The sequence below is a fragment of the Colobus angolensis genome, unplaced genomic scaffold, assembly GCF_000951035.1.
Source record: "Colobus angolensis palliatus isolate OR3802 unplaced genomic scaffold, Cang.pa_1.0 Scaffold48, whole genome shotgun sequence".
Lineage (NCBI taxonomy): Eukaryota > Metazoa > Chordata > Mammalia > Primates > Cercopithecidae > Colobus > Colobus angolensis.
The window spans coordinates 10,684,641-10,703,651 of record NW_012118265.1 but is presented as its reverse complement, the minus strand read 5'-3'; the positions used below and the strand labels follow the sequence as shown (position 1 = coordinate 10,703,651).

Here is a 19,011-nt window from a genome sequence, read left to right as displayed (position 1 = left end):
AGCAAACTGAGAAATCAAGTTTTGCAATAATACTCGACATCACCATTAGAAAAGCTTATGTGTGACTTTACAAATCTAAATATGTTCATAATTTAGAAAAAATAAAGAAACCTACTTTATCCCCATGGTTCCTGAAGATACAGACCCACTGTATCTCCATGAGCTGAAATTGCAAGACTGTAAAAAGCATATATAACCCTATAACAAAGACTGTTGCACACAATAATCTCTTGTGCTTTCACTAAAGTTTTCACTAGATTTTGCCATTTTCCTTATGACATGAGTACTTGTAATTAAACATGCAAACAACAGATCAGAGACCCCTAAGGTCCAGTGCAGTGGTCACCTGTTGGCGTTATACAAGATGATTTTAGAGGGTACACTGACTAACACTTGTTGCTGTTTTGAGACAGGGTCTCACTCTTTTGCCCAGGTTGGATGGCAGTGGCACAATCATGGCTCACTACAAACTTGACCTCCCGGACTCAAGGGATCTTCCTAGCTTACCCTCCCAAGTGGCTAGGACTACAGGCAAGCCCCACCATGCCTGGCTAATTTTCATTATATTTTTTTGTAGAGACAAGGTCTCCTTATGTTGCCCAGGCTGATCTCAAACTCCTGGGCTCAAACAATTCTCCTGTCTTGGTCTTTCTAAGTGCTGGGATTATAAGCGTGGAGCCACTGTGCCCAGCCAACATTTCTTAGATACACATTTATTTCAAAGTGTGTAAGAAAAAAACAGCAAACCAAACTCATTATAGCTACTTCTTGAGTCAAATTTACTTTTTACATAAATTTCAGGTTAAAAAGTAAGTGCAATTAGGAAAAGTATAAACTACATATAGTGTAGGTGCTATTGACAAAGGTCATGATGGAGGCTTGGAAAGCTCCAGTGAGGTGGAAAGTCTGGGGGGGTAAGGTGACTGTGGTTCTGGTTCTAGTTGTCACTAACTAACTGTACTACCTTAACCAAGTCACAATCTTTTTGGGCATCTATTCCTTATCTGTAAAATTACAATTGGGGTGACTTCTAAGATCCACCCAGTGCCATTCTTCAATGATATTGTGCTCTCTTGTCAAAGGCCATTACAAGGGATGCCAATCTCTGCAAAACAAAAGTAAGCATTCATCTCTTAACATAAGAGGCCATACTTAAACTAGTCAGGCAAATCAGTGGACCTAATGTGGAATTTTTTTGAGGTTAAGATACTCTATTGATAGAGTAGACTAATCCTTTGGAAGACTGGATATAAATTTGATTTTGTTTAGTAACTTTACATCTTTTGCACATAGAAGGGATCCCAAATATCTTTGAATTCTCTGGTCAATAAGATGGTCAAATAGCAGAGAATTTTATGTAGCATATTTTAAATGTGTTACCATTATTCTAAAATGGGAATAGGAAGGCTGGACGTTCATGAGGCAGTCAGATGGAGTATTTAAGTAAAGTTAGTTTTTGAAGGAAAATACCCTTCTGTTAGATGGAGAAAAACATAGATGAACACTAGACTAAGGTAAAGAGTTGTGTTTTAAGAAACAGGAGGTGTCTGCAGGTTTAAGATAAAATAGCTGATCTGGCTTCTGGTTTTATTTTTTCACTCAAAATAGAAAACATGTTAACCAGTTACGCATTTTCAGGGGTAATAAAATTTGAATCCCAAATTAGCTCCAACTTTACTAAACTGTTTTGAATTAGTTTTTTTCCCAATGGTTCGAGAATACAAGGCCAAATAAAGACCTAACTCTGAGTACCAAAAAGCACTCATTGTGGAAAATATCTATCAATATGGTCAGGTTATTTGTTTACTAAAATAATCTATATAATTTGAGAAATAAACTATTATTTCCTTGAATTGACATTACCATCTTTTTTTCTAGAAGGTCCCCAGCCACTCAGAGAAGATTGTCTTCCTGAAGGTTATCTATCATTAACTCTGAGCTAGCCTAAAGAGAAATTAGATTAAACAATTAGATTGTAAGGTGAGAAAAAGAAGCTTTTGATTATGATGATGATCTCTGCAACTACCTGAACTAAGCATTTTGGAGATTATCTAATTTTAATTAGATAAAGTACTTTTTTTTTGTTTGGAATACTTATTACATAGATTTAACCTATTCAGCTCAACAAACAAATGAACACATACCAACAAAACCCAAACAATCTATTATTTTTTTTTTTTTTGTGGAAATATATCTGCTTGTAGTGGTGCAAGAAATGGAAAAGATGTTATGGGTGAAAAATTTTACCTGTGATCTCTAAAAGGCTATATTCATAGAGCACATTTCAACATAAATATAGAAATTGGACCTCTGGAATACCAACAACTTAATTATCTGTTACTCTATCAAAACCCTCCTGAAAAATATGGCTTCACAATTTTCCAGCTTTTTACAGTCTTTTGTTAAATATATCTGTAGGTATGCCTTCCTGATCTGTGAAATTTGTCATTCTCAGTTACAGTGAGTTCCTGGCACTCTCTGAAAGAGCGTGCACGCTGTTGGGATCTAGCTGCTCCTCACTTTGGATCATTGCTGACTCCGCCTCCTCCTAAGAATGGCAGCCAGTCTCTGTCTAGTCTCATTTGCTGAAGATGCTCCACCCCTGGGAGGATGTGGCTGGAGGAGAATGGGCAAGCCTGAGCTGCTAACCCTTTTGGGCTTATCTGAGGTTGGGAAAGCGGTGGGTTTTGACACTCCGCGCAGGCTGGGAATTTGGATTCCTTTTTCAGAGTTCAGTCTTGCAAGGCTTCTCTCTCCATGATTACTGACCGCTGCAGCAGGGGAGGTTAGGCTGCCCTTGTTGAGGGAACACGGTGAGAATGGTAAACTTCCACGAAGCTTCCTGAGTTCCAGGAGCTGTTCTCTGGCTTGACTCAAAGCTTCTGTCAGTTCAAAGCGTTCTTCACATTCTCTACGCACTGTCTCCTGAAGAAAAGTATTCTGAAAAGAGAGAGGGGAAAAGAAAGCAGACTTAGCTTTAAATAATGTGCATAAGTAGATAGTTACTGACGATACAATTTGAGAACTGAACTGGAAATCAGAAGAGGTCTGTATTCTTTGATTGTCTCTGTGATAGTCTACCACACGGGACAGACAAGTCAAGAACAGAAACAATCTGTGATGGTGGAAAGAAGTTGGAGAGCATATTTGGTTCAACCCTCGCAGTTTGCAGATGAGGAATCAACAACTGCAGAGATTGAGTGACCTGTCCAGGGTTATTCAGATGTTAGTGGTGCGGCTGGTGTTAGAACCCAGGACTTCTAATATTGGCTTCAGTGGGGTTTCAACTTCTCTGCATCAAGTTGCATACAGTATGCTCTGCACATGTAATACTCAATAGTTAATAGCTATAGAGTCATTAAATATATTCTTTTACAGTAAAGGTATACTACAATAACATAAACAGGTAAAAGTGCTTGAAGTGTAAGATTGAAAGAATAAAAAAATCAGCTATAGCATTTAAACAATAAAATCAGTTCTCATATGATGCTTTCTCAATGGAACTTAAATAAGATGTTCATTTGCCATTCTGTAAGATAATATCCCAAAATAGAGAAGATCTTCTGCTATTAATTCCATTCATTCAACAATCATTTACCAAGTTACTAGAAGTTGTAGTGAATACAATCCCTGCCCTCAAGAAGTTTGTACCTTCGTAGGTTTGAGCAGAACTGCTTTCTATGTCCATAAAAGAATCTAGACCCAAGGTGAAAGCTATGGGGTTTAAAATAAGTAAGAACTTTTTAATAGAGCTATCTGGAAGACACTGAAGGGTTGAATCTCACTTTACAGGGATGTGCTGAAGCAAATTTAAGCTTCAAATGTGTGACTGGACTAGAGATCATTGTCTCTTTGAAATTCTGAAATTCTACATTTCTAGTTAAGGAGTTACCTATGTTTCGTCTATGAAATTCATAAAAATTATTTCAAGTCCCATGGTAAGAATTAAGTCTTGGATCTCCCTAGTGTCCTGACATTCATGTCTTTATGATGTCAAAAATGAGGCTGAAAAGTAAATAATTCAAAGTAGTATCCTAGTAAGAAAACACAATTAAAATGAGTGTGCTATAGGATTCATCAACTCAAAAATGAATTTCCATTGGGTTAGCTTGTTTGTAAAAACAGCCAAGGCATTCCCAAGTCTGCTTCTTAGTGGAAAACATCCTCCCTAAGGGTTGACTGACTAATCTGCTGTCAGTAGACCTAAATAACAAAGCGCCAGGGAAAGTAGCATCTTCCTGTTTTTCAGTCTCTCATGATTATAGACAGAACTCTATTCAATTCCAAATTTGGTAATCAAAATGGAAAAATGTGGAGCAATTCCAGATTAGCCAATTGCACAGTAATTTTCTATAAAAGCTGCATTCCTGGGTCAAACAAATCCTCATCATTTACATATACTATTTACTTACTACATGACACACATTAAAAACAATCATGGGTTAATCACTTGCTTCTCATTATTTTTAATTTTTGGAGGAATTGGAGAGAGCAAGGATGGTGTTTGTGGCTTTATCACCTAGTTCTCATTAACTCTAGCTGAAACACTTGTGGAAAAGGTAGGGGAGGAGGGACTAGAGAGGAAGATTAAGAAAGTGCCATGTTAGGTGTCATCTCATTTCCTGCTCCCAACAATTATATCTGACTAATAAAGACTGAAGCTCACACTGTTATGTAACTTGCTGAGAGTAACTCCACTCTGAAGTACTAAAGCTCCCTTCAGAGCCCTGCTCCATGCTGCCTATGCCTAAATTAGTTGTCTAATTCATTACACCAAACATACAGGGACCATTTTGTTCCCAGGACACTGAAAAAAAACAAACAAAACAAAACAAAACAAAACAAAAACAAACAAACAAAAAAAGCAGTAGGAAATTTTCATCTGGTTTTGCCCAGGTTTTCTAAGTTCTATTAATCAAAGTTTCTTTTAAAGTGGGGGAAAGACCCAATCCATTATATTACTAGTAGAGTAAGCTGGCAAAGTGTTGGAATTATTAAAGTGGTGTATTGATCCATTCTTGCATTGCTATAAAGAAATAACTGAGACTGGGTAATTTATAAAGAAAAGAGGTTTAATTGGCTCATGGTTCTGCAGGCTGCACAGGAAGCTTAGCAGCTTCTGCTTCTTGGGAGGTCTCAGGAAGCTTCTAGTCATGGTGGAAGGCAAAGGGATAGTGATGCATCTTATGTGGCAGGAGCAGGAGCAAGAGAGGTTGGGGGAGGCGCTACACACTTTAAACAACCAGATCTCATGAGAACTCATTCAGTATCACAAGAACAGCACCAAGAGGATGGTGCTAAACCATTCATGAGAAACTGCCCCTATGATCAAAACACCTCCCACCAGGCCCCACCTCCAACACTGGGGATTACAATTTGACATGAGATTTGGGTGGGGACAGAGATCCAAACCACATCAAGTGGCTTTCAATAAATTAGTATAAAAATATCACTAATTAAGAAAGCAATGAGAAAGAGTTAATTTTATTTGAATATGTGAAAGAAAAAAATAGCAATGAAAAATGAGGCCAACATATCAGTGACATGAATAACAGGCACAACAATATGGAATGATAAAGTGATGGAGGATGTGATGACAAGAGCTTTCCTTAAAAGAAAAATAAAATTCAATCAATTTACTGAGATTAAATTCAAGTCTCAAAGGAAAGGAGTAATGATCTGGAGAAAACAACCAAAAAGCAAGTCACATAAAAGCTATTTCAGGCAAGTGACATTCCACTAAGGAGAACATGAAAGGATAGAGTGAGCCAAAAGATGTCCTCATAGCAAGTTCAATGGGAGCAAAGACCTGGCAGACTCCAAGCTGAACTGTGTACCCATGCTTTATATCCAGTGAAGTCTGAACCAGTCATGGAAGGATCAGATTACACAGTTTCTACCAACACTAACTAGACATATTCCAAAGTAAGAGAATGGAGCCAGCCAGCAGAGTCGGGGAGGGGCTGCTGACTGTCTGGGGCTCACTGCTCTGCAACTCATCTTTCTTCAAGGTTATTAACTTGCAAGACAAAGGATTAATTCTCTTTCTTCTATTAGTTCCCAAACCAGGAGACCCCTGAATTGAAAAAAAGATCCAAAATTGATACTTCTACTCTTTTCTGTGCCAAAACATTATGAAATGTTAGGTGAACCACACAATATCTTCATGTCATCTACCACCATTACCTCCTCCTCTACAATTGAGATTATAACTCTGTTTTGTTCAACAGGTGATTCAGATTTATAATCTATTCAATTATGGGATTAAAAATGAAAATAAAACAATGGAAGTGTAGGGGATTGCTATTTCGGGGTGTAATCTGATAGGGCATGACTACAGGACATGTGGATGTGGCTAGAGTAAGTAGACATATTAGTGGAAAATTCCATCACACGTGAAAAGAATCATCCGCTCGTGGTTAGTTTTCAGCAATTTAGTCAAGATGAAGGTTGGATTGTTGCAGAATTTTAATGTGTTTTCACTGAGTAACAAGGACAAATGTGCAAGATGAAATATGTTCAGTAAGACTGAAAATCATGCATAGTATTCTACGTTTTAGATAAAATTATCTTTGGCCATATTTTAACATGGCAAAAATAGAATCATTGGATTGTAACTAGACTGGAAGTCAAAATGGAGAGGAAGGCATGAGTCAGGTGAAGAAGAGGCAGTGAGGTTTTCAAGGCAGAGCGGGCAGTGAGTGCAAATGCCTGGAAGTGAGAGGAGAGGCACAACTTGGGATAAAACATGGCTTAATATTACTCAGGCAGGTGCACACTGGGAGAAGAGACCAGGGCTGATGTAGGGAAGAGTGAGCAGGGTCAGATCAAGAGAAAATTTGTTAGTGTGCTAATACTAGGGTTTTGACTTAATTCTGAGGTTCATATGGAGTCACTGAAAGTTTATTTCAAGCAGATGGCTGGCAGGATCAAATCTGCATGAAAGGAAGATCCCTTTGCCAGCTTTGTGGAAAACAGCCTGAAGTTGAGCAAGATGGGAGCCAGGAAGGACAGTAGGAGCCCCAAGTTTTCATGGAGGAAGTCCTTACCTCAAGTGCCCCTTGGGTCAGGTGGTCTAGGGAGGGGAGAACTAGGCACTCCTGCATCCTTAAGCTCTGCTGATTGGTGGTGAGCATTATCTATAGATATCACTACAACATTTTCAGAATAAGGCCACTTTGGATGGGCTTAAAATATGGCTTAATTACCCTCCCACTGAGAAGGAAAATGTCAAAATGAAAATATAAATTAGTTCATCATATGTTTGAAATTTCTAATATTAAAAAGTGGCCAATTTCCCCTACTCCTTGCAATATAAGGGTGGTTTATTTTTATCTTTGTTTTCCTTTTTATTCTTAGAGACAGCTGGGTTGCTTTCAATTCCAAAAACCGTGGAAGAAGGGAGAGAAGGCTTTACTGTGTAACTTGATTGTTCTGAAGGTAAGACTCCCATCTGCAATGGGAATCAGCTGTATTTGGCACAATTTTGGGGGGAACATGCCAGGAAAGTAAGTCCTCCTCAGTGAAGAACAATCACAGATAGATGACTTTGTTCATGCTTTAGACCGAGTAAGATGTGAATCAGCCACGGAATGATCAGATTACAGTTTCCACCAGCCTTAACTGGATATATCCCAAGGTGAGTGGGTGGCTGGTCGGGTAGGTGGGGAGCTGAGGTAAAAGGAAATTCTGTGGAAAATGTGGAAACCAAAACAATGAGTGGGAGTTTGCAAAGGATGTTCCCACCTCCCATTCAAAGCCTTCTAGGCTTCTGTTCAACTAATCCGATCAGCCCAAAACACTGCAAAAAGTTAGTGGAAATGGCCTTTTGGTAAAACAAGAATGAGAATCTGAAAAGATTTCCAGGAAAAAAGTAAGATGGATGTCAGGCTGGTTGTTTTCAAAATTATATTTCCCTGCTTACAAACATAATAAAACCAACTACAGTAGACATATTCAAACAAAAGTTGTAGCAACAGAGGGCAATAATCCCTCAGACTGATATGCTTCAGAGGCAGATTTTTAGGACAGAGAAGAAGAGCCCATGGATGACCAAGTATGCAGGATTTACTTTTCTAAGTCAATAATCCAACTTAATTTAGATTTAATTAGCACTAATTAAACATACACAATTTAACTAGCACTAATAAAATATACAAAAATTTCTCAATATACCTTCTCATTCTGTCAACTTTCTGGTATCTTCCTTACCACAGAGACTCCCAGTCTGAGCCCACTTTTGCTCCATGGCCCAAGGCTAAGGTTTTCAGGTTCTCAGTTCACTCATCCTCCCTGCCAACCAAGCCTAGGTATAGTCCCTGTCCCCTAAAAGCTTTCTTGATCCTCCCCATGTTTCCTGCTGGAGGATGGAGAACCTCCCTTTACCCTCTTACTCTTTAAAAAAGACATAGATATTCTAATTTTATTATGTTCCCAAACTGACAACTACTTTTTGGTAATTTACTTGCTGGTACTTTGGTTTCTCCATTCTCATAGATGGAATTACCAGAGAAGTGTGTGCCATATTCTGTATATTGATTAAACATGCAAATAAAATAAAAGCTTATCCTAAAACTAAGCAAATCCCTCTTGCAAGTAAACTATTTGTGCTTGCAAATACCATGTATTCCTACAATTTAATCTTAGAGTTTACATAAATCCATCTTTGCTAGATTTGTTAATAAACTTTTTTCTTTTTGTTTTTTGAGACAAGGTTTCAGGTTGTTGCCCAGGCTCCAGTACAGAAGCACGATCATGGCTCATTATATCCTCTATCCCCTAGGCTCAAGCAATCCTCCTTCCTCAGCTTCTCAAGTGGCTGGGACTACAGATGTGTACCACCATGCCCAGCTAATTTTTGTATTTTCTGTAGAGACAGGGTCTCCCTATGTTTCCCAGGCTGGTCTTGAACTCCAAGCTCAAGTGATCCTCCTGCCTTGAGCTCCTGAAATGCTGGGTTATAGGTGTGAGCCACTATGCCTGGCCTAAACTTTCTTATGTAAATGGAGTTTCTTTCTTTCCTTTTTTAAAAATAGAGTTTACATTGGAAACTTATTTTCAAAACACCAAAATGTTAAAAATAACCCATGATGTCAATATTTTTAAAAAGTATGTAAGAAGTAAAATCCCTGTCTATCTCTTCCTATACTTCTAAGGTAACCACTGTTAATAGTTAGGAGGCAAATCCTTGATTTTTTCCTATCATCTTGGTAGCCCTGTAGAGAAACCCATGTACTTTCTTTTGTTTTTTAAACAAAACAGATTCAAGATGCTAGGAGATGGTCGGGCAAACCAACATAAACAATAAAAACAGCTGTTGTAATGAAAGCCAATACAGATCTATAGTCCTTTAGCCTTACTTTTGACATCCAAAAAGCTCTGAAAAGAAAAAAATGTAGCTCATTACATTTAGTGATAAAATCTGACTGAACTGATAGAAGGCTAATTACAGTCTTTGTCCCATTTTGTGTGAACATTCAGATGTTTCACTGCAGAAGTATTAATGTCATTGCATGGGGAGGCTGCCCTACATCTATGAGGACATACTGTACTAACTTTCTAAAATTCAAAATAATTTTATATCTGATCCCAAAGTTTTTAGATAAGGGACTGTGGGCCTGTCTGTATGGCATGTACTCTTCTTTAAATACTGTCTTTCTTTAGAGTCCTTGATAGTGTTTTCTTCCAGTTTTCTTCCTACCTCACCAGAAGTTCCTTTTCTGTCACCATTGCTAGATTCTGCTCGTCTTCCCAGTCTCTAAAAGTTGGAGTGCCTATTCTCAACCCTTTCTCTATTGCCTAATCCTGTGGGTGATCTCATTCAGTCCCAGGGGTTAAGTATCAGCTACATGTGGATTTGTCCAAAATTGACATCTCCAGCTTGCCTTCCCTGTGGCCACAGTGCCTAGTCAACATCTCCCCTTGGGTAGCTAATAGGCATATTAAGAACAACATGTCCCAAATAAAATTCTTGATATTCCTCCCCAATTATATTTCTTTTCTAGCATTTCCCATCTCAGCACTCTCTCAGTTGCTGAGATTCTAAACTTTGGAGTTATCCTTGACTCCTTTTTATGCTTTCATATCATCCAATCCATCAGCAACTTCTATTGCCTTCATCCCTAAAATATATCCCAAATCTGGTGATTTGTCACCTCCTTCACAGCCTTGCTCTCATTTTTGCCCTCTTCAACCTATTTTCTAATCAGAAGTCAGTTATCCTCTAAAAATAAGTCAGATCATGTCAATTCCTTGTTCAAAATTCCTAGGTGACTTTCTATCACACTTAGAAAAGTATCCAAAGACCTTACCATAGCCTACAAAGACTGCATGCAAACTGGCCCTTCAACCTTGGTTTCTATCACTATCCTTGCTCACTAAGCTCCAGCAGTGCTTGCTGACTTCCTTGTGGCTTCTTTAAGGTTCCCAGTATACTCCTTGCTTCTGGGTCTTGACACTAACTATTACCTTTGCCTGGAGTGTTTTTTCCTTGGAATGTTCTTTGCCTCATTATTTTCTCAGAGCCTTTTACCACCCCGTCTAATATAGCACCCCTCCTTCAGAAAGTATCCCTTTTATCCTGATTTATTTTTTCTTAGCATCTATAAAAACAACCAAACTGTTTACCTGTTAAATGAATGCATAAATAAGCAACCGCAGTAGGTGCACAGGTGTGTAGCTAATTTTGCCTCTGAGATTTTGTGGCTTCATGGAGGGGTTCTCTTTGCACTTAGACTTGAGGAATAAACAGAAGTGTGCCAGGCACCTGTTACTAAAGTTTAAGCTAGAATCTGCTTTGTCTTAATTTTTTCATTTCTCATAATCTGAAAAGAAAATCTCATGAAGGTTTATATTTTGTTGCTTTTGTTTTACTTGTAACTTTCCTGATTTTTCTTTAATATTCCTTGCTTGACCTTTATTCTTGTCACTGTCGCCTTCTCTACCAGGTCCTTTTTATACTTTATTCCTTTCTATTATTTTTAATTTTTTAAAATTAAAGTATTACATATAGCTAAAAAGTAAAATAATACTAAAACTCACAATGAAAAAAACACTTCTTCACATTCCCAAGTCCTGCCTTCCAGCAATAACCATTTTCAGATCTTTAAACTATTTCTTCTGATAGTTACCCTCCGTAATTCAAAATAACATCATTATACATCGATCTCTTTGTTTTTCAGTTTTGAACATATCTGCTGACTGCATGGAACGGAAGATGAGGGTTCAGCTTTCTATACCAATTCCCAACAGATGCTGCTGCTCCTCCTATCCTCATATTTCTGTCACAATTTTTAGCTTAATCTATATTCATCTTTATATGATTATAGTATATAAACATATGCACATCTGGGCCATGTTATGCACTATGATGACATTTTCTTCCTTGCACAGCTTCTATCCAGAGTTATTGTCTCATAATTCTTCTGCTTTGTTTTCTGGGTATTGATACTAATTTTTCACCAAACTTACAGAAGTGTAAATATCCTCTCGACATGTTCAAACACCCCATGTAAGCTATCAGCTTCTCTTTGTTCTTGGAGACATACTTCTAAGAACCCACCATGCTGCTGCTCAACATTCTAAGAACTTTCTTTTGGTATGCTTGTTCTTTCAATCTGATGCACTGCTGTAACCCTAGCATTTCTTCCCACCATTGTCCTGGGATTCCCTTCATCTCTCTCCTGTGTTGGATTCCTTATTTCCTGATTCCTATATTTTCTTCTTTATTACTTATTCCCTCATTGTGCTGTCATATATCTTCTAACAGCTTCCTGAAAAAGGTTGCCAGGGTAGTAGTATTTTTGAGAAGTCTGAAGTCTGAAAATACCTGTGTTTGATACTTGATAGATTGTTTTGGCAGGATATAGAATTCTAGGCTGGGCATAATTTTCCTTTGGAATTTGGAATGCATTGTCTTCTATTTCTTATTTCCTTGAATTTTCTTTTTCTTTTCTTCATCTTTTTGCTTTTTTTTTCCTGCTTTCTAGATTTCACATCTTTATCATCTAACCCAAATATTGATTTTTAAACATTTCAGTCCTTATATTTTAATACTCACTCTCGTTCTTTTTTCGTAGCTGGCTGTTTATGTTTAATGAATACAATATCATCTCTTTTCTCTCTGAGGATATTAATTATATATTTTTAAGCTCTCTTTTGCTCCCTGTATTGTTTTTTTTTTTTCTGTGAAGTTCTTTTTTGCTTATTGTTTCTGTTCTTCACATTAGAGATGTTTCTCAAATAATTGGTGATCCTTGGCTGTTCGTGTTTAAAAATGGGTCCCCGAACGGGCGCGGTGGCTCACGCCTGTAATCCCAGCACTTTGGGAGGCCGAGATGGGCGGATCATGAGGTCAGGAGATCGAGACCATCCTGGCTAACACAGTGAAACCCTGTCTCTACTAAAAATACAAAAAATTATCCGGGCATGGTGGCGGGTGCCTGTAGTCCCAGCTACTCAGGTGGCTGAGGCAGGAGAATGTCATGAACCTGGGACGTGGAGCTTGCAGTGAGCCAAAATCCATCCACTGCACTCCAGCCTGGGAGACAGTGAGACTGTCTCAAAATAAAAATAAAAATAAAAATGGGTCCCCAAAATGTTACCTTAAGCTCAGTGTGCTTGTATTCGGTTTATTGGCTGATATCCTTCTAAGTAGGTAGATTGAACATGGATATAGCCATTTCATCGGGATATCCCAACTGTCAGTATCAATGGGTCTTATCTTTTTTATTTATTTATTTTTGAGACAGAGTTTTGCTGTCACCCAGGCTGGGGTGCAATGGTGTGATCTCCGCTCACTGCAACCTCCACCTTCCGGGTTCAAGTGATTCTTGTGCCTCAGCCTCCTGAGTAGCTGGGATTACAGACGTGCACCACCACACCCAGCTAATTTTTTTGTATTTTCTGTAGAGACGGGGTTTCACCATGTTGACCAGGCTGGTCTCAAACTCCTGGCCTCATGTGATCTGCCTGCCTTGGCCTCCCAAAGTGCTGGGATTACAGGTGTGAGCCACTCCACCAGGCTGGTCTTATCTTTTGAGGCAGTTCATTTCTCCAGAGGGGGCTCTTCCAATTTCTCTTTTTATGGCCATTAATACATAAGCCTGGTTACTTGTGTTCTGAAAAGTGAGAGTGTGAAGGGTACTGAGAGGTCTCCCTACTTGATATACCCTTGTTTTATCTCTTTTGTCCTCAGGTTCAGTGCCTTTTCTCATTCAGTTTTACTAGAGAGTAACCCCCTGGTACTCTGCCAGGATGGTGGGCAAGGGCTTCTTAGGAACTGGGAAGACATCTCTAAGGATCTCTTTGCTCCTTTTATAATCTTTCAAACAGTCTTGTTTTCCACTCCACCCTTACATCCCTCTTTCAGAGGCATAGGCATACAGAGATATTGTGTGTTTGGTTCTAGACCAAAATAAAGCAAATATTGCAATAAAGAAAGTCACATGAATTTTTTGGTTTCCCACTGCATATAAAAATTATGTTTATACCATACTGTATTTAAGTGTGCAATATCATTAAGTCTAAAAAATGTACATACCTTAATTTAAAAATATTTTACTGCTAAAAAATGCTAACAATCATCTAAGCCTTCAGTGGGTTGTATCTTCTGCTGATGGAGGGTCTTGCTTCGATGTTGATGGCTACTGACTGGTCAAGATGGAAGTTGCTGAAGGTTGGGATGGCAGTGGAAATTTCTTAAAAGAAGACAACAGCACAGGAATCACTTGAACGTGGGAGGCAGAGGTTGTAGTGAGCTGAGACTGCGCCACTGCACTCCAGCCTGGGCATCAGAGTGAAACTCTGTCTCAAAACGAAAAGAAAAAGAAAAAAAAAGACAGCCATGATGTTTGCCACATCAATGGACTCTTTCGTTTATGAAAGATTTCTCTGTAGCATGTGATGCTGTTTGACAGCATTTTACCCACAGTAGAATTTGTCTCAAAATTGAAGTGAATCCTCTCAAACCCTGCCACTGCTTTATCAACTAATTTTATATAATATTTCAATCCTTTGTTGTCATTTCAATGTTTTTCACAGCATCTTCACAGGAGTAGATTCCATTTCAACAAATGGCTTTCTTTGCTCATCTATAAGACGTAACTTTTTACATGTTCAAGTTTGCAGCAGTTCAGCCACATCTTCAGACTCCACTTCTAATTCTAGTTCTCTTGCTATTTCTGCCACTTCCTCCACTGAACTTTTAAACCTTCAAAGTCATCCATGAGAGCTGGAATCAACTTCTTCCAAACTTTTGTAATTATCGATATTTTATCCTCCTCCCATGAATCAGGAATGGTCTTAATGGCATCTAGAGTGGTGACTCCTTTCCAGAAGGTTTTGAATTTACTTAGCCCAGATCCATCAGAGGAATCACTAACTATGGCAGCTGTCATGTTATGAAATATATTTCTTAAATCATAAGACTTGAAAGTCAAAACTGTTTCTTGAGGCATAGGCTGCAGAATGGATGTTGTGTTTGCAGGCATGAAAACGTTAATCCCCTTGTTCATCTCCATCAGAGCTCTTGGGTGACCAGATGCATTGTCAATGAGAAGCAATATTTTGAAAGGAATTTTTTTTTTTTTCTGAACAGTAAGTCTCAACAGGCTTAAAATATTCAATAAACCATGCTGCAAAAAGATGTGCTATCATCCAGGCTTTGTTGCCCCACTTATAAAGCACAGACAGAGTAGAGTAGATTTAGCATGATTCTTAAAGGTGCTAGGATTTTTGGGATGGCCTGTCCTTTGAAGGCTAATTCTTGAAGTTTGGCTTCAAAGCTTCTGTACCACAGCTACGAAAGTCCTAGATGGTACCTTCTTCCAATAGAAGGTTGTTCTATCTACATTGAAAATCTGTTGTTTAATGTAGCCACCTCATAAATGATCTTAACTAGATCTGGATAACTTACCGCAGCTTCGACATGAGCACTTGCTGTCTCACCTTGTACTTTTATGTTATGGAAATGGCTTCTTGTCCTGAACCTCATAAACCTACCATTGCTAGCTTCCAACTTTTCTTCTGCAGCTTCCTCATCTCTTTCAGTCTTCACAGAATTGGAGAGAGTTAGGGTCTTTCTCTGGATTAGGCTTTGGCTTAAGGGAATAATATGACTGGTTTTATCTTCGACCTAGACCACTCAAACTTTCTCCATATCAGCAAGAAGGCTGTTTTATTTTCTTATCATTCTTCACTGAGGTGGCACTTTTATTGCCTTCAAGAACTTTTGATTTGCATTCGCAACTTGGCTAACTGGACCAAGAGGCTTAGCTTCTGGGTTATCTCAACTTTTGATTTGCTTTCCTTGCTAAGCTTAATCATTTCTGCCTTTTGACTTAAAGTAAGAGATGTGTAATTCTTCCTTTCACTTGAATGCTTAGGAGCCATTGTAGGGTTGCTAATTGCCCTAATTTCAATATTGTTTTGTCTCAGCAAATAGGGAGGCCTGAGGAGAAGAGAGATGGGGGGCTGGCCAGTCAGTGGATTAGTCAGAACACACACAACATTTATCTATTAAGTTTGCTGTCTTATATAGGCACCATTCTTGGCACCTACAAACAAGTGTAATAGTAACATCAAAGATCACTGATTGCATGACCATAACAGATATAATAATAATGAAAAAGTTTAAAATATTGCAAGAATTACCTAACTGTGACACAGAGACACAAAGTGAGCACATGCAGTTGAAAAAATGACACTGACAGACTTTCTCGACATAGGGGTTGACACAAACCTTCAATTTGTAATAAAACCCACAGTATCTATGGAGCACAGTAAAGTGACATGCAATAAAACAAATTATTCCTTCACCTAGTTTCTCCAATTCCTGAGCGTCTCCAGTGTTGTGCCACATAACTAGATTTTCTCTGTTTTGGATCCTTCCATCCCCAATCCTCACAGGTATTAGGTTTCAATATTCTCTAGTCTGATGAGCCATTTGTCTCTTAGACACTTGCTTTCCATTTTTGTAAGCTTTGGTCAACATCTTTTTTATCAAGTGCTAACTTCTCTCCTGTTCTCTTTGTCCTGCTGGATTTATTCACTTTTTATTAATTGATTGCCATTTTAGTGGCAGTGGAATGAAGTAGAGATAAACATACGTATTCAATTCTCCATGTTTAACCAAGAGCATTATTTTGTATTTTTGAGTATCACTCATCTTCATTGTATGACTACAATAACTATAGCATTTAAAACTACTGCTCTTTTGACTCCCTTATGTGTGGTCTTCAAACAACAAAAATATTGAACTATCTGTACTGATTTTCCTTCAGGGATTGTATGTGAGCTGTTTATTTGAATTTACTACATTCTTCCTCTGGATCACAACAAGGTCCCTAACAGTGGGGTCACACTGTCTTGACTGTACTCAGATGGAACCAGTAAGAAGGAAAATGGGCATCAAGAAGCACATGACCCATTTTGACTTTGGTTTTACTGATAAGTGTTATTCTCTAACATATTAACTGTCTTTCTTTCTCACTCCCTCTCTCCCTCCTTTCTAATCTTTTAATGTATCTTTTCAGGGACTCCTTGTTCACATTTACATTTCTAGCACAGTTTTATTTTCCATTTTCTCTTTTTATTGACCTGCACCCTTTGTTGCTCTGCTTTGTGACACTTGCTGTTTCTAGGGATGCGCTCCAATAATCCCTGCTCCATTTAGGAAGACCCATTTTGCCCTTTAGAGGCTTTGGCTTTCCTCTTATCCTTGAGAACTTTCTTCATACAATTTAAAACAAAGTCTACCCGTTATTTGGCCACTTGAAAGAGAACAGGGCTTTCCTCCTCTTAATTAGCCTCCTTATTAAACCATTAATTTATTTTCATTCTAATGGGAATTTGTTTTCCACTTAAATGCAGCTTTATTTCTCCAGAATCTGAGAAATTTCAAGTGTCTGGAATGCATGATCAAAAAATGTGGTGATTTTCACTTTACATGCTATGGCCTCTATTCTTTCTAGCTCATAAATCCTATCCCTTTTATTGGCTCATTTCCTATTTTTATAAGCATATTTTGGACTCTGGCATGCTTAGCCAGATAAGCAGCCTTAATTATTTACTCTTACAGTTCAGTTCAAATTAGTTAACTTTGAGGTGATATTCTGGTAACTTCTAAAGGAAAATCTAGTCTATTCTCCCTGCTCCTACAAAAAGATATTGCCCCCCTAAGTATGCCCTTAATTGGTTTTCTTTACCTTTGAGATGATCCTTTTCTCCTCTGTAGCAATGATCTATGATCATTTACATATCAACCCAATGTCTTATGTCTTTCAGTCCACATTTTTAAAGAAGCTTTATTCCTAAGTGGCTTCTTTTAACAACTAATGAGCAGGAAGAGTTCCAAATGCAGCTCCTTTTGTTGATGAAGAAATCCACTCTTCACGTTTAGTCTATTTTCTCTTGCCAAAATCACCTCCAGAAGCCCTGTGATTGGAAGCCTTTAAAATGCCCCCTAATGATCCTTACCCTCCTGATATTCATATCTTTGTGCAATGATTTCACCTTGAGTGTGGGTTGGACTTATTGATTCATTTGTAATGAATGGAATACAGCAGAAGCATTGGGATGTGTCTTCTAAGATTACATTGCAAAAAGACTGTGGCTTCTGTCTTAGCACCTTCTCTCTCTCATTCTCACTCACTTGCTTGCCCTGAGGGAAGTCAACTGACACACTGAGTTGTTCTATGGAGAGGTCCATGTGGCAAGGAATTGAGGGAAGCCTCTGGCCAAATACATCCTGCCAACAACCATATAAGTAAGCCTGAAAGCCAATCCCATCCTAGTTGAGCTTCTAGATGAGACTGCAGCCCAGTGGACACCCTGACACCAATCTCATGAGAGAACTTGAGCCTCTAAACCAGAGACATGCAGCTAAGCCATGGTCAGATTCCTGACCCACAGAAGCTATGAGATAACAAATGTTTGTTGTTTGAAGCTGCTAAACTTGGGGATAATTTGTCACACAGCAACAGATAATTTATACAGGCTCTTCAGGCAAATGTTCTAGCTTTCAGTCTATGCTGTTTTTATGATAAATTCTGTTTAGATCATTCTTTCCTTTGGATATTAATTTAATTACTCATGCAAAGTTTTCTTTAAATTCTTCTTTGAGAGCAGGAAGTAGTAGTTGTCAGTCTTATTCATAATTACATCATCAGTACCTACCTAACATGTGCCTGGCACCCAGATAGATGCTGTTATGGGGTATGGAAGTTTGTCAACTCCAAATCTCATGTTAAAATGTAATCCTCAGTGTTGGAGGTGGGGCCTAGGTGGGAGGTGTTTGAATCACGGCAGCAGATCCCTCATCCCCTTGCTGATGAATGAGTTCTTGCTGGGTTAGTTCACAAAAGAATGTGGCACCTCCCCCCACCTCTCTGTCACCACATGATGCACTGGGCTTCTCTTTCACCTTCTGCCATGATTGCAAGCTTCCTAAGGTCCTAACCAGAAACAGAGGCAGGCACTATGCTTCCTGTTCAGCCTGCAGAACCATGAGCCAACTAAACCTCTTTTCTTTATAAATTATCCAGTCGCACATATTCCTTTAGAGTAAGGCAAGAACAGAGTAACACAGATGCTAATGTACGTTTACTAAATTTGACCCTTCCGTCTTTTTCTACCTCTCCTAGTTTATAATTTACTCCTCATTTTCTATATTGCCATTTCTTTAGTGAATGAATAGTTAGGAAACCTGCTAGTCTAGTTGGCCTTGACCTTTCTGTCTTTTACCCTGCTTCCCTCCTCTAGAGAATCACTACTGCTGTCGCATTTGAGGGAAATCAACATCACGTCTCTCTTTCTCAGGGTTTCTCCAGTGGAGCTAAGTCCATGTGTGCTCTTCCACCTTACTCCTGCCTGAACTGGGGGTGCAGCTTCCTTCACTGGGGGGACTGTGCTGCTGTGTAACAACAAGAGACACTTCATCATCTTTTTGTCTTAATTATAATACTAAAAGAAAATTGAGTCCCTGGAGATGTTAACTAAGTCTGTAGTCACTGT

General features: G+C 38.6%; 1 protein-coding gene across 2 annotated transcripts in view; it reads right to left on the bottom strand.

Moving 5' to 3' along the window:
• Nucleotides 1-2,148: 2,148 nt before the first annotated feature.
• The window catches only part of LEKR1 (leucine, glutamate and lysine rich 1), a 214,379-nt gene continuing 197,516 nt past the window's right edge, over nt 2,149-19,011 (bottom strand). Inside the window, exon 13 of one of the 2 annotated variants that reach the window (XM_011959018.1) lies at nt 2,149-2,940. In XM_011959018.1, coding sequence (XP_011814408.1) covers nt 2,527-2,940 — 414 coding nt within the window. In that variant the 3' untranslated portion in view covers nt 2,149-2,526. The remainder of the gene's footprint in view (nt 2,941-19,011) is intronic. The other variant, XM_011959017.1, reaches the window with a different exon arrangement.